Source organism: Bubalus bubalis, chromosome 20 (genome assembly GCF_019923935.1).
Source record: "Bubalus bubalis isolate 160015118507 breed Murrah chromosome 20, NDDB_SH_1, whole genome shotgun sequence".
In the NCBI taxonomy this organism is placed as follows: Eukaryota; Metazoa; Chordata; class Mammalia; order Artiodactyla; family Bovidae; genus Bubalus; species Bubalus bubalis.
Window position 1 is genome coordinate 35521861 of NC_059176.1, and position 24924 is coordinate 35546784.

At 47.8% G+C, this 24924-nt stretch overlaps 3 protein-coding genes across 4 annotated transcripts in view; all 3 read left to right on the forward strand.

Annotated features, from left to right (window-relative positions):
• The first annotated feature begins 1387 nt into the window (after nt 1-1387).
• On the forward strand, nt 1388-4939 carry LOC102410930 (granzyme B). 2 transcript variants are annotated; one of them, XM_006055164.4, is made up of 5 exons: nt 1388-1599; nt 2846-2993; nt 3472-3607; nt 3805-4062; nt 4700-4939. In XM_006055164.4, the coding sequence occupies exons 1-5, from the start codon at nt 1545-1547 to the stop codon at nt 4841-4843; spliced, it is 741 nt and encodes a 246-aa protein (XP_006055226.3). In that variant the 5' UTR covers nt 1388-1544; the 3' UTR covers nt 4844-4939. The 2 variants fall into 2 exon arrangements, with proteins under 2 accessions (XP_006055226.3, XP_025126792.3); XM_025271007.3 differs by lacking the exon at nt 1388-1599 and adding an exon at nt 2274-2435.
• Nucleotides 4940-17109: 12170 nt separating this feature from the next.
• LOC102411756 (mast cell protease 1A-like) lies at nt 17110-19225 on the forward strand. Its single transcript, XM_045163801.1, has 5 exons — nt 17110-17261; nt 17476-17623; nt 18084-18231; nt 18429-18674; nt 18997-19225. The coding sequence occupies exons 1-5, from the start codon at nt 17207-17209 to the stop codon at nt 19150-19152; spliced, it is 753 nt and encodes a 250-aa protein (XP_045019736.1). The 5' UTR covers nt 17110-17206; the 3' UTR covers nt 19153-19225.
• Nucleotides 19226-22707: 3482 nt separating this feature from the next.
• Nucleotides 22708-24924, forward strand: part of LOC112580795 (duodenase-1) — a 45437-nt gene continuing 43220 nt past the window's right edge. Inside the window, exon 1 of the mRNA XM_025271013.3 lies at nt 22708-22964. Coding sequence (XP_025126798.3) covers nt 22864-22964 — 101 coding nt within the window. The 5' untranslated portion in view covers nt 22708-22863. The remainder of the gene's footprint in view (nt 22965-24924) is intronic.

Consider the following 24924-nt stretch of genomic DNA (forward strand, 5'->3'; position numbering starts at 1 on the left):
TGCACTGCCTATGATAATTATCTGTGAGACATAAGCAAATGAGTAATATTTTTCCTTTCTACTTTCCAAATTTTCTTAATGAACATATACTACACAAAAATAACAAAGCTAATTTTATTTTAAAAATTTCTACTGGTGGGCAAACTAAGTTCAAAAAAATAAAGGTTCGATAAATGTATTTGGTTTTATAAGGAGGATATTTACCCTGGAATTACATCTTTTGATGCATAATATTCCTCAGAAATAAAGTATAGACTACGTCAATATAGACACTTAAATCCCCAGACTCTAACCACTGACAGATTCTCTGTTGTTCTTGAACAGGGCTGGGTTTGGACTATTTAGAAAGAACTGTCCTTTATTTCCATACAGCAAGGTCTTCAGCAGAGTTTGTTCAGCCAGTGTGAGCCTCTAATGTGCCTGGGCTGCTAAATCTGAAGTGTGGCCCTCAGGACACAGCACAGACAATACTCAAAGGACAATTATTGGTCTTTGGTCACCCAGCATGCTTTCCTACTTCACATGGCATGGGCAACTTAGTAATCCAAACTTCCTTTGGCGAACCAGCCCTTTCCCTGTCTTAGTTCAGATGGTTTAGGTGGAACCCACCCCAGCCTACTCAAAAGAGGAATGACCTAGACTTACATCAATCTGTAGATTCAGTTTCTAGAGCCATAGTGATTCGTTAAATTAGGCCAATAAATGTCGAGTGCAGTACATTTGTTTGCAAAACACGGCAAGAGAAATGGACTCTCACTCTGAGCATTTGTAATTTTTTAAAATGGTGGGGGTCTTTTGGTTTTTGGTTTTTTTAATTTATTTTAATTGGAGGCTAATTACTTTACGATATTGTAGTGGTTTTGCCATACATTGACATGAATCAGCCATGGGTGTACATGTGTTAGAAAGGAAGTTAAGATGATGAGTGGATGACTATATGGATTTAGTAGGTGGCAGTCCAGCTCTGTGCATCCCTGGACCACAGCCCTTCCCATGCTGCACTCTGGTCATGGATGTTTCTTTCTCCTCCAGCAGATGGTCAGCTCTCTAAGGGAAGGAGAGGCATCTCCAGTGTGTTTGGTCATAACACAGAGAAGAGCTTAAACCCACATCTGCTCAAGAAATTATTGTGTGGACTTAGCAGCATGGAAATGAGGCCCTGATGGTTCTACCACTGGGGACTCCGGTTTCTGGGCTCTACTACCTCTACTGGTCGATACCACACCCTACAGTCCCCACCTTGTACTCTTGGGTTCCTGCTCTGGGCTGGAACAAGTGGTCTGCTCTGAGTCATCATTTGTGGGTACTGGTGTGGTCACTGTATGTTTCTCACACAACCACCCAGAGAACGTCATCAGGCAGATGGAGTGGGGGTGGGGCAAGCTTTCATAGAAAGCTTTTAGGATGAAGCGTCGCAAATCCAGAGGGGAACACGAGATCACTGAGTCCACTGACACTGCGTTTCTCTCCAAGAGACTGGGGGATCTGAAAGAGAGCCAGGAGGTAGCGCCAGCATCTCCATCCTGAGCAGTCTTTCTAGGAAGATGAAGCCTCTCCTGCTCCTGGTGGCCTTTCTCCTGACACCCAGGGCAAAGGCAGGTGAGTGACCATCCCCATCCTAGGGGCCCAACCCCATCCCCCAGGTGGCACAGAGGTCCTGCCCATTCTGCATGTCCCTGATCTAGCTATCCACCAGGCAGGAACATTCAGAACACCAGCTGCCATCCCACCTCATACCAGGGAGTACGATGCTGGATAAACCACCAGCAGGAACAACAGAGCAAAGCCTGCTCTCAAGAGGAGCCAGTGGGTACCAGCCCCTCCTCCAGCCCTACCTCTGCCATCTGGAAAGTGGAAATTTCCCAGAAGTGATGGCAGATGGTCGCAAACTGGAGAAAAGAAAATACTAAATTGCCCCTGAAGAGGGCAGAGTGGGTCTGGCCTCTGCTTCTAGTTACCTCAGCATCTGCTTGGCAGACCCTGGAGTTGGTGCCTCTGTGTGTGCTCAATCCCTAGGACCCACAGGCCCTTTACCCAACTTGACTTCCCTTCCCAGGCCATCAGGGGCTTCTCTCTTTCAAGGATGAAGCCAATGTTTGGTAGACCTGAACTGCTCTGCTTCCCAGAAGCCCACTAGCACTGGCCATACCAACAGCCCCCACCCAGAGGCCCATTGTGAGCAGGGAGGATGCAGGAGGGGCGTGGTCACTCCTTCATGCAGCCAACAAATACTCATTGTGCACTTACTACCAGTCAGGCCCTGGGAAGGAGGCTATGGTGACATCTAGGTCCCTACTCTGAATTCCTGTGCCCTGGAAAACAGGGCTATCCTGAATAAAAGAGGGTAATGGGGCCCTTAGAAACTCACCTGGAATGAAGCACAGGTGGGGGAGGAATTTTCAGAAGCCTCTAGGACTTTGCTATCCCTAGGACAGGTATGAAAAGTGAAAGTGTTAGTCACTCAGTCCTGTCTGACTCTTTGAGACTCCAAGGACTGTAGCCCACCAGTCTCCTCTGTCCATGGAATTCTCCAGGCAAGAATACTGGAGTGGGTTGCCATTCTCTGCTCCAGGAGATCTTCCCAGCCCAGATATCGAACCTGAGTCTCCTGCATTGCAGGCAGATTCTATGCTCACCTGCAATTATGTGTGGGAGACAGATTCGCAGACCCAGACAGCTGCTCTGTTCTAGAGGAGGAAGTTGAGCCCCCTTCCCAGCCTCCTCCTGCCCCACCAACTCCAGGCCAGGCTGGACTCCCCAGTGCCCAGCAGTCCTGAACATGAAGCCGATGCCAACAAGGTACACTCAGTGGGGGCACACAAGCAGAACAGCCCTTTTCCTTCAGGGGAGATCATCGGGGGCCATGAAGCCAAGCCCCACTCCCGCCCCTACATGGCCTATCTTCAATACTGGAATCAGGATGTCCGGAGAAGGTGCGGTGGGTTCCTGGTTCGACAGGACTTCGTGCTGACAGCCGCTCACTGCCACGGAAGGTGAGGAGCAGCAGGTAGCCCGTACCTTTCTGAACACCCTTGCAAGGGAGCCCTGCCTTTTTTCTCCAGGAGCAACCAGGCTGTTAGGAACATTGAGCCAGGAGGGCTCCTGGGAGGGCAAGAAAGAGGGCGGCAGGAGAGTGAGAGGGTGAGAAAGAGGGAAGGTCACTGCCGGAGGCGTTCCTGAAGTGAGAGAGATGAGACATAGGGCGCGCCTGGATATCAGAATGCAAACCAATGCAACTTCACATGTGTTCCTAGGGCTAACTGCCCATGGAGAACAGCTGTGCTCTTCCCAGTGGCTCCAGAATCTGACCTTGGCTGCCAAGAAACAGACAGTACAGACAGCTTAGCCCCCAGGGCCCTCCTGGTACCCGCACTTCCCCTCAGTGGGAGCCTTGCCCTGGAGTCACCTGCCCTTCATGGCTCCAGGGCTGTAAACCCTGAGGCTGTGACCCCCATCTCCTGCTCTGTGCAGCTCAATCAACGTCACCCTGGGGGCCCACAACATCAAACAGCAGGAGAGGACCCAGCAGGTCATCCTGGTGAGAACAGCCATCAGCCACCCAGACTATAATCCTAAGACCTTCTCCAATGACATCATGTTATTAAAGGTAAACCGCCCTGCTTCTCATGCCCTCCTGGGATCAGCTCGTTTTCCCTCCCAGGACCTCCTACCCCTTTCTTCCCTCTCATCCTGGCCGCCTGACCCGTCCCTGTGGCTCAGGAGAGAGGGGAGACACATCAGCATCATTGCCGTGTCCAGGCTCAGGGACCACTGGCTGAGCCAGACTCTTGTCTCTTCCCATAGCTGGAGAGAGAGGCCAAGCAGACATCAGCTGTGAAGCCCCTCAGTCTGCCCAGGGCCAAGGCCCGGGTGAAGCCAGGACAGACGTGCAGCGTGGCCGGCTGGGGGCGGGACTCCACGGGCACCTACGCTGACACACTGCAGGAGGTAAAGCTGACCGTGCAGGAGGATGGAAAGTGTGAGGCCTACTTACACGACTATTATAACCGCGCCATCCAGCTGTGTGTGGGGGACCCAAAGACAAAGAAAGCTTCCTTTCAGGTGAGAATCACAGCCTACCTTGCTTGGATCTGGGGAGAAGGGTGTTGGCAGAAGATCTGGGACCTGGGGACCGCCTCACCCTCTAGGCTTGGGACCTCTCTCCAGGAGTAAAATGGGGAACAGCCGGAGCAGGGAGGACCTAGAGTCTCTGCAAGCCACACAAGACCTGCAGTGAATCCCAACCTGGCACTCCTCTGGAAGGGAGAATCTGCCACGCACTGAGGCTCAGGTGTTAGAAAACCAGGCTTCCTGAGTGGGAGGTGGTTCAGTCCAGGTGCCTGCTCAGAGCTGGAACCCACCTGCTTACTGAGCTCCCCCTCCCTGATGAGTGTCAGCCCCCTCACCTGCTTCCCTGTCCTAACAGCAGCCTGGAGCCAGTAGCCCCCAGCATCTAGAGAGAGAGGGGACAGAGACCTGGGGGCAGAGAAGGAGCTGCCCCCTGGGGGAAGTGAAGCAGGGACAATGTCCAGTCAGGGCTTGGCAGCCGGGGGCCCATAGACCTGCCTTGCTCACTTGTCTCACACATGGAGGCCTTGCGAAGTGGCCTTCTCAGAGAGGGGTCTTGAAATGGCAGGGTGGGAGAGAGGGCAGGACCAGGAGGAGAGCAGACTCAGTCCTTCCCCTTCTCTGTCCTCAGGGGGACTCCGGGGGCCCTCTCGTGTGTGACAATGTGGCCCAGGGCATTGTCTCTTATGGAAAAAGTGATGGATCAACTCCACGGGCCTTCACCAAAGTCTCAAGTTTCCTGCCCTGGATAAAGAAAACCATGAAAAGCCTCTGACTGCAGGAACCAGACCATCTCTCCTGGGGCTGATCCAGAATCACACTGCGGGGTTGGGGGTGCCCACAGCTCAATAAATGTCTCTCAGCAGAGCTCGAAGGGCTGGTTGCTTGTTTATTCTCTGACTCTTATTCACGTGCATCTAGTCTGTGCTTAGAAAGGCAATGACAGGATTCTGCTGTTTTCTGCTTCCTCCTCTCCCCCCTCCCACCATCTCTTCCCCTAAACCCCATGCAAAGCTGTCACCCAGGTCTGCTTACCCACACCTGTCTTCCAGGGCCGGCCCTCCCGCCAGGGCTGAAGCTGAGCACCATCAGGGAAAAACATGAACCTCTCTGGTCCTGGGGCTCAGGGTGAGCTCCTTAGCTCCTTGCTCTGTGTACATGGCAGGGAGGAGTGGGTCACACCATGGGTCCCCAACACCAAGAGCACAGCCTGGGGCTTCAGCTCCAGGACAGAGACCCTCCTACTGGGGAGGGGGGCTACCTGAGCTGACCTTTAACCCCCACAGCCAGGGGAGCTGGTCCAGAGCTGGGCTGGTCTCCTGAGAAGCCCCTCCATCTCACCCAGGCTGAGTGTCCTGCTCTGCCCTCCTCAGAGCCCAGGGCCCCAGCTCTGTCTCCAGTCTCCTCTGCCACCCCTTCTCCATCCCTGCCCATCACTGCACATCCTCAGCAGGGCCACCATCTCCTGTCCCCTCAAGACCACACTGATCTCTGCTGAGCCCTTCCTCATATCCTTCCCACCCTGCATACCCGAGTCCCATGGGGTTCCAACAGGGCCTCACCACTGACGTACCAGCCCAGCTCATGCCTTGGCAGAGAGGGATCAGAGGGACCAGGCCTGTGCTGTACTGGGCAAGTCCAGATAGCTGGGCCCCATCTCTCACCTGGGCAGGGCCAGCTCAACCCCTCACATGCAGCCCAGTGTCCCCCATGTGCTCAGGGTCCTCTGGCTCCTGATGGCTCAGTAGCCTGAGTCCCTGTCAGCCTGTCCCTTTAGGTACTGGCGGCCTCTGGGCCAAGAATCCCTGCTGGTCACCTGGGACCTTTTGAGTTAGAAAGGGATCCTGTCTTTAGTAGGACTGAAAAGTGCATTGGTTTTCATCCGTCAACACAAATGCTGATGGAACCCCTACTAAGTGCCGGACATTATGGTTGTACAGTGGACACATACAGGTTCTATCATCTCAGTCCAGCTGTAACTGACAGTGTCAATATCATCCAAATTGTCTATATTCCCTCCCTCTCATGAGTCCACTTGAGGGGCCTACATCTCTGTGGGTAGTCCACAGGGACAAAGATTTGTGTTTATTTTTATTTCTGGTTACACTCATAGGATGTTGTTATGTGTGACTCTTGAACATCCGTCATTTGGTTTCTAGACAAGAAGATAATGCTGTGCTCACTGGAGCATCCTCGTCCCCTGGGGGAATGGGCAGCAGGGAGGGAAGAGAAGGAACATGGGCAGCTTTATTTGTTTTACTCTAAAGATAGCAGGCAGGAATGTCCTTGCTCACGCTCAGATGGTAGGAACACCTATTTGAAAGGCAATTAGAATCTGATTCTAAACACTCATCCATTGGATGGACCAGAAACAGGCTCCCTGTCATGGCTGCAAGCTCCTGCCTGTGCAAACCAAACTGCAGTCAGGGGGGCCCGTGTGGTCTGGACAAATGGAAAAACGCCTCTGCTCTTAGGCCGTCATGGTTACTGCTGCTCCATAGGGTCCAAGATGACCTAGACTTTTCATCCTTGGGAAGGTCTTGGTTTGGAGAGTATGTGATTTTTGCTGAGCAAGGATCTCCCTGTGCTGGTCTCCCCTCACCAGACACTTCCATCTGCCATCCCTCCAGGGTCTTGACTGTTGTGCTGAGCTGCCTGGGAGCTGAGCCTGAGTTCCAGCTCTTGGTTGGTGCCGCCCTACACACAGCACTGTGCTTCTCTGAGGCATGTGTCAATACTCTAGGATACAGTTACCCTATAGGCAGGCCCTTTCTCCTCTGGTTGTGCACAAATCACATAGCAACGCAATCTCCTAGTGACCTGGGGCACGTTTACAAAGGAAGAGCGGTGATGACATGCTGAAAAAATCCCAAGATTTACTAGGGACCCAGCTCCTTGATTGAAAATCACACAAAAGGAAAACAAAGAAACAAAAACGTACTGTTTAAAAAAATGAGCCTAGCCACATACATAGTCAGCTCAAGTATAATTGAGCTGAATTACCTCATTTACTTTGAGGAAATGGTTCTGTGGTTTGAAAGTGTTAAAGAATATTTGTTGCAGACTCTCGTCCTCCTTTGAGAGATGAGGGAGACAGAGTCCCAGGAGGGACAGTGAGTGCCTGGAGGCCCCACAGAGTTAGGACGGAGCTTGGGCTCAGCCAGGCCCCCTGAGAGTCAGGCCAGCAAGAGGACTTCCATGTTTTCTAACCCTGCCCACTGATGACTTCCTGCCATCCCTGGACAAGACAGGAGCCTCTGCTCAGATACCTCCCTCCACACACAGTGAGCCTCTGGGCTCCCACTGTAGCCATTCTCTGGCAAGTACTCAGACAGCTTCTTGGTGAGCTGGTCTGTCTGCTCATGGGCACAATCAGATGAAGGTGGGTAAGCACCTAAAACATGCTGATTTCTTCAAATCTTCTCCATAGAGTTATCCTCTAGCTCCCACCTTTAAGGAAACAAATCTTGCCTTGCTTAAATATCTCTTTAATGAAATAAAACATGACATACAGTAAAACATCTCTGAAGATACCGCTAAGGAAATTTCTCTACTCACCAAGGCCTCTCCCATCACTTTTCCTTCTGTCCAGACTCGCAAGAAGAGTCAGGTACCAGCATACTGGTAGGGAATTGACCAGCCAGCTCTGGGGGGGATGGGCCTAAAGGGATTCAAATCCTTGCTGATTTGGTTTGGGAATGTGCACTGGAACAGGGATGGCTCCGCCTTCCCAGCCCATGATCATGCTGCTGCCGGTACCACTCACCACGGACTTGCAGAACATCCAGGGTTTATTTCCTATCTTCATATCCCACCAAACACTGCTTTTGGTCAACAAACACCTTGCTCCATGAAAAAAATTCAGCAACTGTTTCTTTTTTTTCCAGAGGCATATTGCTAGACTATATTCCTTCTTCAGTCAGGGGGCTCAGTCAACCTGTGTTACTCAGGTAGGAAAGAAAATCACATCTAAGCATGTAATGGTCAAATTAATGAAAATCAAAGAGAAAGAGATAAAGTTGAACATAGACAGAGAAGAAAAGAAAATACTTCAGGGGAAACAACAATCACAATCTTCTTGTCAGAAATCAGTTCAGTTCAGTCGCTCAGTTGTGTCCGACTCGTTGCGATCCCATGAATCACAGCACTCCAGGCCTCCCTGTCCATCACCAACTCCTGGAGTTCAATCAAACTTGTGTCCATCGAGGTGGTGATGCCATCCAGCCATCTCATCCTCTGTCATCCCCTTCTCCTCCTGCCCCCAATCCCTCTCAGCATCAGGGTCTTTTCAAATGAGTCAACTCTTCGCATGAGGTGGCCAAAGTATTGGAGTTTTAGCTTCAGCATCAGTCCTTCCAATGAACACCCAGGACTGATCACCTTTAGGATGGACTGGTTGGATCTCCTTTCAGTCCAAGAGACTCTCAAGAGTCTTCTCCAACACCACAGTTAAAAAGCATAAATTCTTTAGCACTCAGCCTTCTTCACAGTCCAACTCTCACATCCATACATGACTACTGGAAAAACCATAGCCTTGACTAGATGGACCTTTGTTGGCAAAGTAACGTCTCTGCTTTTGAATATGCTATCTAGGTTGGTCATAACTTTCCTTCCAAGGAATCACCATCTGCAGTGATTTTGGAGCTCCCCAAAATAAAGTCTCACACTGATTCCACTGTTTCCCCATCTATTTCCCATGAAGTGATGGGACCAGATGCCATGATCTTCGTTTCCTGAATGTTGAGCTTTATGCCAACTTTTTCACTCTCCTCTTTCACTTTCATCAAGAAGCTTTTTAGTTCCTCTTTACTTTCTGCCATAAGGGTGGTGTCATCTACATATCTGAGGTTATTGATATTTCTCCCGGCAATCTTGATTCCAGCTTGTGCTTCTTCCAGCCGAGCGTTTCTCATGAGGTACTCTGCATATAAGTTAAATAAGCAGGGTGACAGTACACAGCCTTGATGTACTCCTTTTGAACTGTGTTCCATGTTCAGTCTAACTGTTGCTTCTTGACCTGCATACAGGTTTTTCCGGAGGCAGGTAAGGTAGTCTGGTATTCCCATCTCTTTAAGAATTTTCCACTTTGTTGTGAGCCATACAGTCAAAGGCTTTAGCGTAGTCAATGAAGCAGAAGTAGATGCTTTTCTGGAATTATCTTGCTTTTTCTATGATCCAACAGATATTGGCAATTTGATCTCTGGTTCCTCTACCTTTTTCTAAATATAGCTTGCACATCTGGAAGTTCTCAGCTCACATACTGTTGAAGCCTGGCTTGGAGAATTTTGAGCATTACTTTGCTAGCGCGTGAGATGAGTGCAATTGTTCAATAGTTTGAACATTCTTTGACATTGCCCTTCTTTGGGATTGGAATGAAAACTGACCTTTTCCAGTCCTGTGGCCACTGCTGAGTTTTCCAAATTAGCTGGCATATTGAGTGCAGCACTTCCACAGCATCATCTTTTATGATTTGAAATAGCTCAACTGAAATTCCATCACCTCCACTAGCTTTGTTTGTAGTGATGCTTCCTAAGGCCCAATTGACTTCACACTCCTAGGATATCTGGCTCTAGGAGATTGATCACACCATCATGGTTATCTGGGTCATGAAGATCTTCTTTGTAAAGTTCTTCTGTGTATTCTTGCCACCTCTTCTCAATATTTTCTGCTTCTGTTAGGTTGATACCATTTCTGTCCTTTATTGGGTTCATCTTTGCTTGAAATGCTCCCTTGGTATCTCTAATTTTCTTGGAAAGATCTCTAGTCTTTCCCATCCTATTGTTTTCCTCTATTTCTTTGCATTGTGCACTTAGAAGGCCTTTCTTTTTTTTTCCCTCTTTTCTATTCTTTGGAACTCTGCATTCAGATGAGTATATCTTTCATTTTATCCTTTGCCTTTTGCTTCCTTGTTTTTATTATCAATTTTTTATATAATGATTATAATTTTAATTAATTATTAGTGTAATTAAATCACATTAATAGAAATCAAATAGTAATGCAATGTTCTTCAATCTCATTTTAGCAGCAGTGGCATTAAATTTTAGTAGATTAAATACTCCAAATAGCAGAGACTGTCAGTCTAGATCAAAAATGTAAGATCCAATTTTGTGTAATTTACAGGAGAAACATCTTGAATATAAAGACATGGATGGAAGATAAACTTATGGGGCAACAAAAAAGATGTATCCTGTAACCCCAATTTTTTAAAAAAAGCATTATCCATGGTATATGCTGTTTAACTGTAGAATTTTTGGCCATCTGTGAGATAACATAGAGTAGAATAATTATTTTCTTTTTTCCTTATTTCTATTTAGCTTTGCAACAGTGAAGTTGAGACTCTTAATTAGTTTTTATATATGTTTTACTGTGAACTTTCAGATCTTTTGCCCATTCTATCAGGTTTTTGGTCTATTTCTTCTGGATTACAGATCTCTGTACATTATAATGGATCAGATCAGATCAGTCTCTCAGTCGTGTCCAACTCTTTGCGACCCCATGAATCGCAGCACACCAGGCCTCCCTGTACATCACCAACTCCCAGAGTTCACTCAGACTCATGTCCATCGAGTCAGTGATGCCATCCAGCCATCTCATCCTCTGTCGTCCCCTTCTCCTCTTCCCCTCAATCCCTCCCAGCATCAGAGTCTTTTCCAATGAGTCAACTCTTCGCATGAGGTCGCCAAAGTACTGGAGTTTCAGCTTTAACATCATTCCTTCCAAAGAAATCCCATGGCTGATCTCCTTCAGAATGGACTGGTTGGATCTCCTTGCAGTCCAAGGGACTCTCAAGACTCTTCTCCAACACCACAGTTCAAAAGCATCAATTCTTTGGCGCTCAGCCTTCTTCACAGTCCAACTCTCACATCCATACATGACCACAGGAAAAACCATAGCCTTGACTACACGAACCTTTGTTGGCAAAGTAATGTCTCTGCTTTTGAATATGCTATCTAGGTTGGTCATAACTTTCCTTCCAAGGAGTAAGCGTCTTTTAATTTCATGGCTGCAGTCACCATCTACAGTGATTTTGGAGCCCAGAAAAATAAAGTCTGACACTGTTTCCCCATCCATTTCCCATGAAGTGGTTGGACCGGATGCCATGATCTTCGTTTTCTGAATGTTGAGCTTTAAGCCAACTTTTTCACTCTCCACTTTCACTTTCATCAAGAGGCTTTTGAGTTCCTCTTCACTTTCTGCCATAAGGGTGGTGTCATCTGCATATCTGAGGTTATTGATATTTCTCCCGGCAATCTTGACTCCAGCTTGTGTTTCTTCCAGTCCAGTGTTTCTCATGATGTACTCTGCATATAAGTTAAATAAACAGGATGACAATATACAGCCTTGACGTACTCCTTTTCCTATTTGGAACCAGTCTGTTGTTCCATGTCCAGTTCTAACTGTTGCTTCCGACCTGCATACAAATTTCTCAAAAGGCAGATCAGGTGGTCTGGTATTGCCATCTTTTTCAGAATTTTCCACGGTTTATTGTGATCCACACAGTCAAAGGCTTTGGCATAGTCAATAAAGCAGAAATAGATATTTTTCTGGAACTCGCTTGCTTTTTCGATGATCCAGCAGATGTTGGCAATTTGATCTCTGGTTCCTCTGCCTGTTCTAAAACCAGCTTGAACATCAGGAAGTTAACTGTTCACATATTGCTGAAGCCTGGCTTGGAGAATTTTGAGCCTTACTTTACTAGCGTGTGAGATGAGTGCAATTGTGTGGTAGTTTGAGCATTCTTTGGCATTGCCTTTCTTTGGGATTGGAATGAAAACTGACCTTTTCCAGTCCTGTGGCCACTGCTGAGTTTTCCAAATTTGCTGGCATATTGAGTGCAGCACTTTCACAGCATCATCTTTCAGGATTTGGAATAGCTCAACTGAAATTCCATCACCTCCACTAGCTTTGTTCGTAGTGATGCTGTCTAAGGCCCACTTGACTTCACATTCCAGGATGTCTGGCTCTAGGTCAGTGATCACACCATCGTGATTATCTGGGTCGTGAAGATCTTTTTTGTACAGTTCTTCTGTGTATTCTTGCCATCTCTTCTTGATATCTTCCGCTTCTGTTAGGTCCATACCATTTCTGTCCTTTATCGAGCTCATCTTTGCATGAAATGTTCCTTTGGTATCTCTGATTTTCTTGAAGAGATCCCTAGTCTTTCCCATTCTGTTGTTTTCCTCTATTTCTTTGCATTGATCGCTGAAGAAGGCTTTCTTATCTCTTCTTGCTATTCTTTGGAACTCTGCATTCAGATGTTTATATCTTTCCTTTTCTCCTTTGCTTTTCATTTCTCTTCTTTTCACAGCTATTTGTAAGGCCTCCTCAGACAGCCATTTTGCTTTTTTGCATTTCTTTTCTATGGGGATGGTCTTGATCCCTGTCTCCTGTACAATGTCACAAACCTCATTCCATAGTTCATCAGGCACTCTATCTATCAGATCTAGGCCCTTAAATCTATTTCTCACTTCCACTGTATAATCATAAGGGATTTGATTTAGGTCATACCTGAATGGTTTAGTGGTTTTCCCTACTTTCTTCAATTTAAGTCTGAATTTGGCAATAAGGAGTTCATGGTCTTAGCCACAGTCAGCTCCTGGTCTTGTTTTTGCTGACTGTATAGAGCTTCTCCATCTTTGGCTGCAAAGAATATAATCAATCTGATTTTGGTGTTGACCATCTGGTGATGTCCATATATAGAGTCTTCTCTTGTGCTGTTGGAAGAGGGTGTTTGTTATGACCAGTGCATTTTCTTGGCAAAACTCTATTAGTCTTTGCTCTGCTTCATTCCATATTCCAAGATTGTGACATATTTTGCAATAATTTTTCACAAGTTTGCTGCCTGTAAATCAAATATGCTTGTACTCACTTTTGATATAGAAACATTAAAAATTATTTTTTCAAATAATAATTTATTTATCAGCCTTTCATAGAATGTTTCTGGATTTCTAGTCATTACCAGAAAGGCTTTCCCCACTCTCATATGAAGGAATTTCCTCGTGCTTATTTCCAGCACATGTATGGTTTTATGCTGTATATTTGAAAATACAAATATCTATTCAAACTTTATTCTGGTGGTTTCTATGAAGTGTTACTCTTACTTAATCTCTTAACAAATGACTTGTTCAAAAATCTTTGTTAAAAGTCCATTTTTCCCCTCATGATTCGAAATGCTACCTTATTAGAAACTACATTTCCATAGATGCTTGTGAATGTTTCTGAGATCTTTCATTCTGTTTCACTAGTCTCTCTGTCTGTTCATCATTCAGCTCCACACTGTCTTCCAGAAAGAACTTTAGTAGTTTTTAAACTCCAATAGGCTGTCTCCCACACTATTCCTTTTGCTTGGTGGCATAATTTCCCTAGTGATTCTTTCATACTGATTTTTCCCAGAAATTTCAGAGATTGTCTAGGACTTGTATAACATCAAGAGAAAAATTGGATTGATTTTTAAAATCACATTATCTTATTTTATATCATACTTATGTATTATCTTTGGGAGAATCAGAACCTTTTTTTGGTGTAGATCCATCCGATCCAAGAACTAAGAACACCTTGATGTTTCTAAGTCTGTGTTCTTCAGAAGTACTTTAACATTTGTTTTGTTTTTCAGAAGTACTTTATCGTCTTGCACAGATAGGTTTTTTACAACTCTGGTTAAATTTTTCCTAAGCATCGTGTCTTCCTCTGTTGCTACTGTACAGATTTTCTTTTCAGTGATCTTCAAGCTGGTTATCATTTGTTTAGGCGAAAGGTACACGTTTCCAGTTTTTTGATTTTTTTGATTTTTGGCTGTGATGGGTTCTGTCGCTGCGTATGGGCTCCCTCGACTTGCCCAGAGAGGGCGCTACTCTAGCTTTGGTGTGTGGGCTTCTTACCGAGGTGGCTTCTCGTTGCAGAGCACAGGGTGCACAGCTTTAGTTGCTCAGCAGCATGTGGAATCTTCCTGGACCAGGAAGATTGGCAGGTGGATTCTTATCCACTGGACCACCAGGGTAGTCTCTGTACAGATTTCAATTCTGAACCAATCTCAAGCTTATAGAAAAGCTACAATTGCAATACAAAAACTTTTGTTTTCCAGAACTATTTGCAAGTAAAGTTACCGACATGATGCTTCATTGCTTTTCAAATACTTTAAAGTGTAACTCCTAAAACAAGGACACTCTTACAGAACCACATGCAAACCATCAAACCCAGGAAATTAACATCGATGTCATCATCTAATCCTCAGACACAGAGAAACCTGGCTCATCACCTTTAATGTGCTGACTTATCTGATTAGTCTACAAAGATTCATACAACATATCTCTCACCCCTCTTCCACAAGTGCAAGACCCTGCTGCCCCCACCTAGGCTCTGGTGATCCACACCAGCCAGCCCCTTGGTACCAACAGCCATTTCACCATATTTGTCCTACTCTGACATATCCTACCAGACTGCCCCCAAACCCATGAAAGCCTATAAATTCCCCTTGATCAGAAACCAACTTGTAGCCCATCCCTTGTGTGAACACCCTCTTCACCCCACTGGGGCATCCACTCTGCACCACACATGTATTCTGGTTACCTGATCCAGGCTGCCCACTGCAGAGTAGGGTGAGAAGTGTGTGCACTCAGGAGAGAGGCCGGGCGTGAGCACATTGTCACCCCACACAGGCTTGGCGTGGACACCCCACCCTGGTGTGCTGTGGCTCTCCCGCCAGAATCCTTATTGGCAGTGGGCTTTGTTTCTTTAACATGTTGTTGCTTTTGTTGGGGGGCGGGCAGGGGGTGTGAATCAAGATGTTTAGGACCTACAATATTTTCAACTCCATGCCTCTCTTCACCTTTTCCATTATGAGGACATGACCAGGGTGATTTGGTTTGCAAGTGGTACAGAGACATCAGAATGCCATTTTCTGGGTAGTGGTGGGGGAATTCTGCTTTGCCTCCCTGGCATCCTTTCTCACTTCATGTGGGATTCCCTTCCCACAGGCTCTTCTTCCCTGACTGCAACACTCCTGATGGGGGTGACGTCTAGGGCCCTTCTATTTTTAACTGGTAGGAGCTCTTGATTGCCTCAAGGAGTGGAATATGGTAGAACAGATGCCTTATGACATCAAAGTCTAGGTAATGAACACAGCCTGTGCCTGGCTCATTTCTTAGCAGATGCTCATCCGAGGGCAAAGCAACCCCATGTTGTGAGGGAGACTAACAATCCCACAAATAAAGACTGCTTGAGGGACCTTTATGGCAAGAAGCCAACATGCCCAGTCAGCAGCCAGCACCATCCACTCAGCATATGTGAGCGAGCCTTCAAGAGATTCAGCCTCCAGGCTTGAAGCCTCCCTGATACCAAGGGAGCAGAGGGGTGCTATCCACATTGCACCCTGACCAAATGCAGATTCTAGGGTAACAGTAACATTGCTGTTCTTTTTTAAACTACTCAGTTCTTTAGTAATGGCAATAAGTCCTCTTCAGCATCACTCTCACACCATTCTGTCCATCCCACACCATGAATCTCACCATCCTTGTCTGATCATGATAGTTTTGTCTCCTCAACCAGAAGCAAGAAATCTTATCTCCAATGCTTCCCACAGTCTCACACACAAAGGGACCTCAATCTACAATGACCCTGGTGTAAATTCTTTTGCACAATGAAGGAAACTACAAGCAAAATGAAAAGACAGCCCTCAGAATGGAAGAAAATAATAGCAAACGAAACAACTGACAGAGGATTAATCTCCAATATATACAAGCAGCTCATGCAGCTCAATATCAGAAAAATAAACAATCCAATCGAAAAGAGGATAGAAGAACTAAACAGACATTTCCCCAAAGAAGACACACAGATGGCTATTAAATACACGAAAAGACGCTCAGCATTGCTCATTATTAGAGAAATGCAAATCAAAACTACAATAAGGTATCATCTCATCCTAGTCAGAATGGCCATCATCAAAAAGTCTACAAACAATAAATGCTGGAGAGGTTGTGGAGAAGAGAGAACCCTCTTGCGCTGTGGGTAGGAATGCAAATTGATACAGTCACTATGGAGAACAGTATGCAGACTCCTTAAAGAACTAGGAACAAAATTACCATATGACACAGCACCTCAGTCCTGGGCATATACCCTAAGAAAACCATAATTGAAAAAGGTGTATACGCTCCAGTGTTCAGTGCAGCACTACTTGCAATTGGTGGGGCTTGGAGCAACCTAGATGTCCATCAACAGATGAACGGATAAAGAAACTGTGGTACATATACACAACGGAATGTTACGCAGCTATAAAAAGGAATGCATTTGAATCCATTCAAATGAGGTGGATGAACCTAGAACCTATTGTACGGACTGAAGTAAGTCAGAAAGAGGAAGACACATATAGTATATTAATGCATATGTATGGACTCTTTCTATGTAATAGAAAGATGGTACTGATGATCCTATTTGCAGAGCAGCAAAGGAGATACAGGCATAAAGAGCAGACTTACGGTCACAGTGAGGGAGGGAGAATGTGGGATGACTTGAGGGTGTAGTATTGAAACATATACATTACCTTTTGTAAAGATAAAATAGATAGCCAGTGGGAATTTGCTGCATGATGCAGGTAACCCAAAGCCAGTGCTCTATGACAACCTATGGAGGTGGGATGGAGAGGGAGGTGGGAAGGCGGTTTCAGGGGGAGGGGACATTTATTCCTATGGCTGATTCATTATGACATATGGCAGAAACCATCACAATATTGTAAAGTAATTTTCCTCCACTTAAAAATGAAATAAAATTGTTAAATAAATAAATAATGACCCTGGTGATCTAAAGAGAACCACAGAAATGAAGACATTCTTGAAGCACTCATCATGAGCCCCAGGATGTTGGGTCTCAAAGATCTGGTATTTGCTGATACGACCTCTCACTACTCCTACTTGTAGCGATTTTCTTGTTTTCTGCCGAGTAATGGCACTAAACCAAGAGCTTACGGGTGCCTCTGTGGTGACCACTAAGTACGTACTCCACTCAGACCCCAAGACCTGATCAGACAGAGGTGTAAGGCTTTCAGAAAAGTCTCACATGGTAAAAACCACACCAGAGCAGACACTTAGGATTAAAAGACCAGACAGAAGCAGCAGCTATTCAGAATCTGATCAGCCTTCCTGGAGAGATGGTCCTGTTCCTGCTCCTGGCGGCCCTTCCTCTGTTCCCCACTGGGGAGGCAGGTGAGTGACGGTCCCACCCTCAGAGGCCCAGACCCACCCCACATGGACAGACCTGCTCAGATGCTACACTCATGCATGCCCTGGCCCTGGTCCATGTAAGGAAATTTCTGAATTCAGGTCAAATTCCCTCAAAGCCCAACAAATCTGGGCCCATCTCCCCTCTCTAGCCTTTGGCTCCATGAGCACAGCGGGCAGGCTGGAATCTTTCTTTCAGGGAAAATCATCGGGGGCCACGAGGCCGAGCCACACTCCCGTCCCTACATGGCGTTTCTTCAGTTCAAGACTTCGGGGAAACCTAACCACTGTGGGGGTTTCCTCGTGCGTGAGGACTTCGTGCTGACAGCGGCTCACTGCCTGGGAAGGTGAGGAGCAGTGCGGCCCCGCCCCTCTGTGGAGCCCTCCCAGGAGCCCTCTTCTCAGGGGCTGCAGATCTTGGCTACCAGCAACACAGGAAGTTCTTCGGAGGACAGGTGAGCTTTGGGGAGAGATGGACAGGTCAATGCCAGTGATGCATAGAGAGAAGGAACTGATCAAACCTGAGACAGAAGGAAGCCAAGGTTGTACCCTGGAGTGCAAATGTGAGAAGTTCACGTTTTCCTTAGAGACAGCCAAGCCTGTGCAGGATCGAACACCCTCCATGAACTCCAGGAAGTACCACCCTGCCCAGGCTGCCAGAAGCAGGCAGCACAGAGAAGCCCAGATCCAGGGTCCATTGTCTAGAATTCTTTCCCCAGACCTGCCCTGTTCCCAGCAGCGCTCTGTCCTTCAGGCTCCTGGTCTGTATCTCCTGTGACTCCCCTTCCCTCTCTGCTATGTATGCAGATCAATTAAGGTCACACTGGGGGCCCACAACATCAAGAAGAAGGAGAGGACCCAGCAGGTCATCCAGCTAAGAAGAGCCATCCCCTACCCAGGCTATAATAGTGAGACGTATGCCAACGACCTCATGTTACTGCAGGTGGGACACGCGGCTGCGCTGGTTCTGGGACACTTTCCTCCCAGGGTTCTGCATCCCCCATGACTCATCCCTGACCTTCCTTCTATACGGCCCCTTCTGTGGTCCCAGGGCTGGTGGAAGGCAACTCCACAAATGTCCTGCAGTTTCTGTGGGCCATCAGTAGGTGAGAATGCCTTTCCTCTGCCTTCAGCTGAAGAGAAAGGCCAAAGGCCAAAGTGACCGCTGCTGTGAGCACCATCGGCCTGCCCAGCAGCTCAGATACGGTGAACCCAGGGATGCTGTGCAGTGTGGCTGGCTGGGGACTCCTCCATGTCAATGGCTCCACCGCAAACAAACTGCAGGAGGTAGAGCTTGAAGTCCAAACGGATGAGAAATGCAAATCTCGCTATGAAGTTTACAACACCGACACCCAGATATGTGTGGGGAACCCAAGGATGAGGAAGAACGCTATGTATGTGAGTAACACACCTTTATGCATGCAAAGCCCTGGGCACAGCCAAGCTGTGGGGATGGGGAGCAGTGGGAATGAGCCTCGTCCCCAGCCTGTCCTCCTATCTGGTCTCTGTCCCGTGTCCCTGGGGGGTGAATACTGCCCCACAGTCACATATGGGTGGAGGCTTCCTGCAGGAGGAGGGGGATTGTCAGGTCCAGATTGAAACATCAGGAGCAACAAAGCCCTGATATCAGCCAGGGCCCCTAACAGAGACCACACCCCAGGGTCGCAGGGAGACCAGACCTGAAGAAGGTGAGCTCAGCCCTTGCTCTCTCTGCCCACAGGGTGACTCCGGGGGCCCCCTCGTATGTAATGGTATGGCCCAGGGCATTGTGTCCTTTGGAGAAGAGACACCTCCAGATGTCTACACTAGAATCTCAAGGTTTCAGCAATGGATCAAAGAAACAATGAAAATGTACAGACTGCAGGGACCAGACTGAGGTCCCCCAGGATTGATCTGTCCATCTTCCCTGGGGTAGAGGTGTTGGGTGGAGGAGGGCTGCCTGGAACTTAATAAAGTTTTATCTTTTGAGCAGAAACCACTGATTCCTCCTTTATTCACATACTCATTAGGCACCTACTCTGCCAGGGAAACATCTGTTCACATTTCTGATCTGTCACCAGCTTCCCCCTCCGGCACATACACCGCCCCTCTCACCCCCACCTTCCATCTCTGGAATAAAACTTCTACTGCACCAATAGCCAGCTCCCTCCAGCCACATGGCCCCAGTGCCAGCTTCCCCTGCAGGCTGCCCGTGAGCTCCACCAGAGAAGGGAGACCCCTCCTAAGGAGTATAGGTCTCTCTTGATTCCCACCTTGTGTGTCATCCATACGCCCTCCTCCTTGTCCACACCTACTCCCCTCCCCCACATCCCAGTGCCCAGGGGGCAACAGAAGAGAATCCAGATTTGGAAAGGGGACCCCCTGAGAAACTCTGGGGTTGAGGGGACACTTGTCCACCCTAACAGAAATGGGGGAGGTTTACAAAGGTGTGGTTCACCCTATGAGTGTTCCCTCCCTGCATCACAGCAGGCAGAGGTCAGAAGCCTGAGAAAGTTTCAGGAGGCCTTCAATATTCCCTGGTGGCTCAGACGGTAAAGCGTCTGTCTGCAATACAGGAGACCCGGGTTCAATCCCTGGGTTGGGAAGATCCCCTGGAGAAGGAAATGGCAACCCACTCCAGTATTCTTGCCTGGAAAATCCCAGGCTCCGCTGTCCATGGGGTCGCAAAGAGTCAGAAACGATTGAGCTACTTTACTTCACTTCAGTATTCCCAAGCTCAGCTCAAGTGCCTGTCACAGCCCTGTCTTGGAGTCCTGGGCCCAGGGCCCTGGGCAGCCTCTGGTGTCCTGAGGGCACATCCTCCTTCAGCCCCAAGTGACCTTGAGGGAGCTTTTCCACCTTGGGCTGAGGTAGCTGCTCCCACCTTCATTGCTCGCATGTGTGTGTGTGTGTGTAAATATATTTATCTCCAAAGGAAAGTCACTGTAAAGCAATATTTGGTTTCATGGTATCCTAAAGTTTCAAAGGTGTCTATAGCCATAGACTATTGGATATATTTTTTTTTCTATTTTTCATCAATCTTGAGGTTTTACTACAGGTACATATTGAGCAAACCAACTTCACTTTTAAAACATACACCTTAGAGAGCACTGAGGGGAAGTGGTTTGCTGAACATGTGAATGGAGAGTGAGCTTCAACCATCACAAAATGTGTTTTGGGTAGAAAGTAACACATATTCATCAAAACAATATTCCTCATAAATGGAACATATTCATCACAGAAAGACAACTAAAACAGAACATACATATATCAGAAAATAAAAATTACTAAGAATTTCACAATCTTAGATCATCATCACTAATGCTTAAGCATATTTTCTTCCACTGTTTTTCTATTTATTCATAAGATGCGCTTGTTTCAATTCCCTTGGGATTGGGTTGTTTAGAGCTCCTCATGCCATCCTTTCCATTCCTCTTTCTTCTGTCCTCATACTGGTAAGAGTGTTGGGGTCATCTGCACATGTTTAGGATGGCCTGGCCAGACACAGCAGATATATGGCTCTCTGGGCTCTGGACAGGGAATACTTAGTGGGCAGTAAGTATTAGATGATGGGCATCTGTTTCCCCTTCACCACTCACCAGTCACCAGGATTTCTGGAGAGGAAGCCCCTCCTGACTCACAAACACCCTGATTCAGGTGGGACAGAACCCAGGTGAGCTTGAGGGGTGCTGGATACCTCAGCACAACCCAATCATGTGCCTCATTGCCAAAGGACCTGGTGATGCTTTATTTCTGGTTCAGTGAATATCAAGTCCAGGACTTTATGTTAAAAATTTTTAGATAATAAAGGCTCTCTTTTTTCAGAATATTTATATTTAAAAAAGAGATTCTAAATCCTCCAAAAATGTGAGGCTGGAACCCTGGCAAGATATGAAATGGGGCTGCTGTTTGAGCCACTTGGGTGAGTCCAGGCCTCTCTGCCCCTAAAGCAAGTGCAGTCTCTGCCTCACCCTCGACCCCAAGCAGAGCCCCACGCTGTAGTCCTCACACACGTATTTTCTGCCCATAGATTCTAGGTCTCCTCCAGCCCCTGAGCTTCCCAAGTACAGGAGCCAAGTCGCTGAATCCCTGACACTCACCTATTGGGTAATTCTTCATGCTTTCCCCAGAATCAAAGACCCAAGAGGGGAGAAATGCAGACCCTCCTGATTCAGTCACTGAGGGCCTCTGGGGATCCAGCTCCTCCCCTGGCTGCAACACAGCCTCCACTTTCTTGCTGTTCCTCTTGCTCTGTGACTCAGCGGTGGGGGTGCAAGGGTGGTGACTGTGTCATTCTCACCTATCCCACAGCAGAGAACATGGGCACACGTGACATGCTCACACCTGGCTGGGGGGAGCACAGATCTGGGGGTCTGTGGGGGCACTGAGCCTCCCCTGCTTCCTTCCCCTGTGCTTTGTGTCTGGAAGGAAGAAACCCCAGCAGCTCTGAACTGGGCAAACCTTCTGGAAGATGCAGCCACTCCTGCTCCTGATGGCCTTTCTTCTGCCTCCTGGGCTGGGATATGTGAATGACTGTCCCCATTCTTGACAGGGTAGCACATCTCACTAAACATCCTGAAGTCCGGACCCTTCTGCTCAGCTCCAATTTCTGAACCAGCTCCCATCCCAACTGAGACTACAAGTTCGATGCTGCATAGACATTCAGCAAGGATGGGTGGTAGGAAGCAAGCTTTCACTAAAAGCTTTTGTAGCTCTTAGCCTCTCTCTCACCACTGGTAAAGTGGGTTGTGCATTTGCTGGAGGATGTGAAGCTGCAAAGCACAAGTAAGAAAATTCCTCACTCCAGCCAGGAAAGGACAACTCAGACAAACCATCCACAGCACGGGAGTTCTCAGTGGACCCAGCTTAAGAACCGGAGAAACTTGTCAGTTTCCCCGCCATTCACTCCTGCCCAGGAGAGGAGCCCAGGGTGTGACTGGTCAGAAATGGCTAGATGGCAGCACCCAAAGCTCTCTGGGTGTCGTTACTCTTCCCCAGACCCCAAGCAGTTCATTTTCTGCCCCAGTGTCTTTGGCATGTCCTCCCCCATCCCTGTGGTCCTAAATCCCACCAGTACTAACCCAACCAAACCTCAGCCAAAAGCTAATTGGAGGCCATTCAGGTGTCCAGTCAACAGATGTTTACTGAGATCGTGGGATGCGTTATGCCCTAGGACATGAGGATTTTAGAAAACCCAACTCCATAAACTCATAGGTGAATTATCAGAAAACGGCACCAATCAGGATGTTAGCAGAGGCTCAGAGGGGTCCAGAAGACTCCATGAGAATGCGGGCTCATCAGGGGGTCCCATCCGTGATCTTCTGGGCTCCACCCTCTGGAAGGCAGTCTCGGGCCCCTCCATATGTGTGTGTGACTCAGGATGTGGAGAACAATACTGAGGTTTGGGGTTCAGAAAAGGTTATCCCACCACAGGGAGAACCTGGGGGACTCTCCCCTAGAGTCTGTTGGGCACTGTCGACCCACCTTGACTGCCACCTTCCCGAACCCCCCTTCTAACCATAGCCTCTCCCATCTCCCCATCTTTCAGCCTTTTCTTTCAGAGGAGATCATTGGGGGCCACGAGGCCAAGCCCCACTCCCGCCCCTACATGGCTTTGGTTCACTTTCTGGGTGAGAAGAGTTGGAAGAGGTGTGGCGGTGTTCTCATACAAAAGGACTTTGTTCTGACAGCTGCTCACTGCAGAGGAAGGTGAGGGGCAGTAGCCAGCCTACCCTACCTGAGGCCTGGACAGGGACCCATCCTCTCCCCAGGAGCTGAGCCCAGGGGTACCCCTCCTTCACCCCAGGATCCTGGAAATCAGGACCACAAGAGCTCATCAGACAAGCCATCTTATGAGCAGGACTAGGGTGATGAAAAGCTGAGAAACAGGACAAGAAAGGTTTTCAGGTCAGTGGGTCGGAGGTGAGAACAAGAGACAGGGTTGAGAAGGCTTGACCCACAATGGCCAAATAAAGCATCAGAGAAGGATGAGAGTGTGCAGTGAGAGCCAAAACCCAAATTCAGAGTCACTTCACAATATTGCTGAGAAAGCTCCCAGAGCCCTGCCCTCATGTCCCTGAGAAGCACAGGGCTCAGTCACTCAGCCCCAGGACCGTCTGTCACCTCAATTCCCCCTCAGCTGCTGCCCTGCCCTGGTCTCAGCTGCCTGTCACAGTTCCTGGGCTGTATCTCCAGTGACCCCATGATCCCCACACCTCTGCTCTGGTCTCTGAGCAGCTCAATCATCGTCACCCTGGGGGCCCACAACATCAAACAGCAGGAGAAGACCCAGCAGGTCATCTGGGTGAGGAGGGTCATCCGCCACCCAGACTATAATCCTAACAACTTCTCCAATGACATCATGTTACTGCAGGCAAGGAAAACTCCCCTATGGCCCTGCCCTCCTGGGATCAGATTGCCCTCCCAGGATCTCCTGCCCTTTCGTCCCTCCCATCCTGGCTGCCTGACCAGTCCCTGTGGCTCAGGAGAGAGGGGAGACACATCAACGTCACTGCCCTGTCCAGGCTTGGGGACCACTGGCTGAGGCAGAGTCTTGCCTCTTCCCATAGCTGGAGAGAAAGGCCAAGAAGACTGCAGCTGTGAGGCAGCTCTGCCTGCCCAGGGCCATGGCCTGCATGAAGCCAGGACAGACGTGCAGTGTGGCTGTGGCTGGGGGAAGGACTCCATAGGCACCTACCCTAACTCACTGCAGGAGGTAAAGCTGATCATGCAGGAGGATCAAATGTGTGAGTCCCACTTACACTACTATTACACCAACGCCATCCAGCTATGTATGGGGGACCCAAAGACAAAGAAAACTTCCTTTAAGGTGAGAATGACATCTACTTTGCTTGGATCTGGGGAGAAGTGTGTTTGCAGAAGATCTGGGACCTGGGGACCACCTCACCCTCTAGACACCAAGACACATCCTGGGGCTAGTGTGTGAGTATGCTAGTGTGTGACATGAGTGCAATTGTGTGGCAGTTTCAACATTCTTTGGCATTGCCTTTCTTTGGGATTGGAATGAAAACTAATCCTTACCAGTCCTGTGGCCACTGGTGAGTTGTCCAAATTTGCTGACATATTGAGTGAGCATGTTCACAGCATCCTCTTTTAGGATTTGAAATAGCTCAACTGGAATTCTATCACCTCCACTAGCTTTGTTCATAGTGATGTTTCCCACTTAGGAATGGGAACAACTTAGCAATGGACACAGTGACAGACTTTCTTTTTGGGGGCTCCAAAATCACCGCAGATGGTGAATGTAGCCAGGAAATTAAAAGACGCTTGCTCCTTGGAAGAAAAGTTATGACCAACCTAGATAGCATATTAAAAAAGCAGAGACATTACTTTGCCAACAAAGGTCTCTCTAGTCAAAGCTTTGGTTTTTCCAGTAGTCATGTATGGATGTGAGAGTTGGACTATAAAGACAGCTGAGCACCGAAGAATTGATGCTTTTGAACTGTGGTGTTGGAGAAGACTCAGGAGAGTCCCTTGGAATGAAAGGAGATCCAACCAGTCCATCCGAAAGGAAATCAGTCATGAATATTCATTGGATGGACGATGTTGAAGCTGAAACTTCATTACTTTGGCCACCTGATGCGAAGAATTGACTCATTGGAAAAGACCCTGATGCTGGGAAAGATTGAAGGCAGGAGGGGAAGGGGTC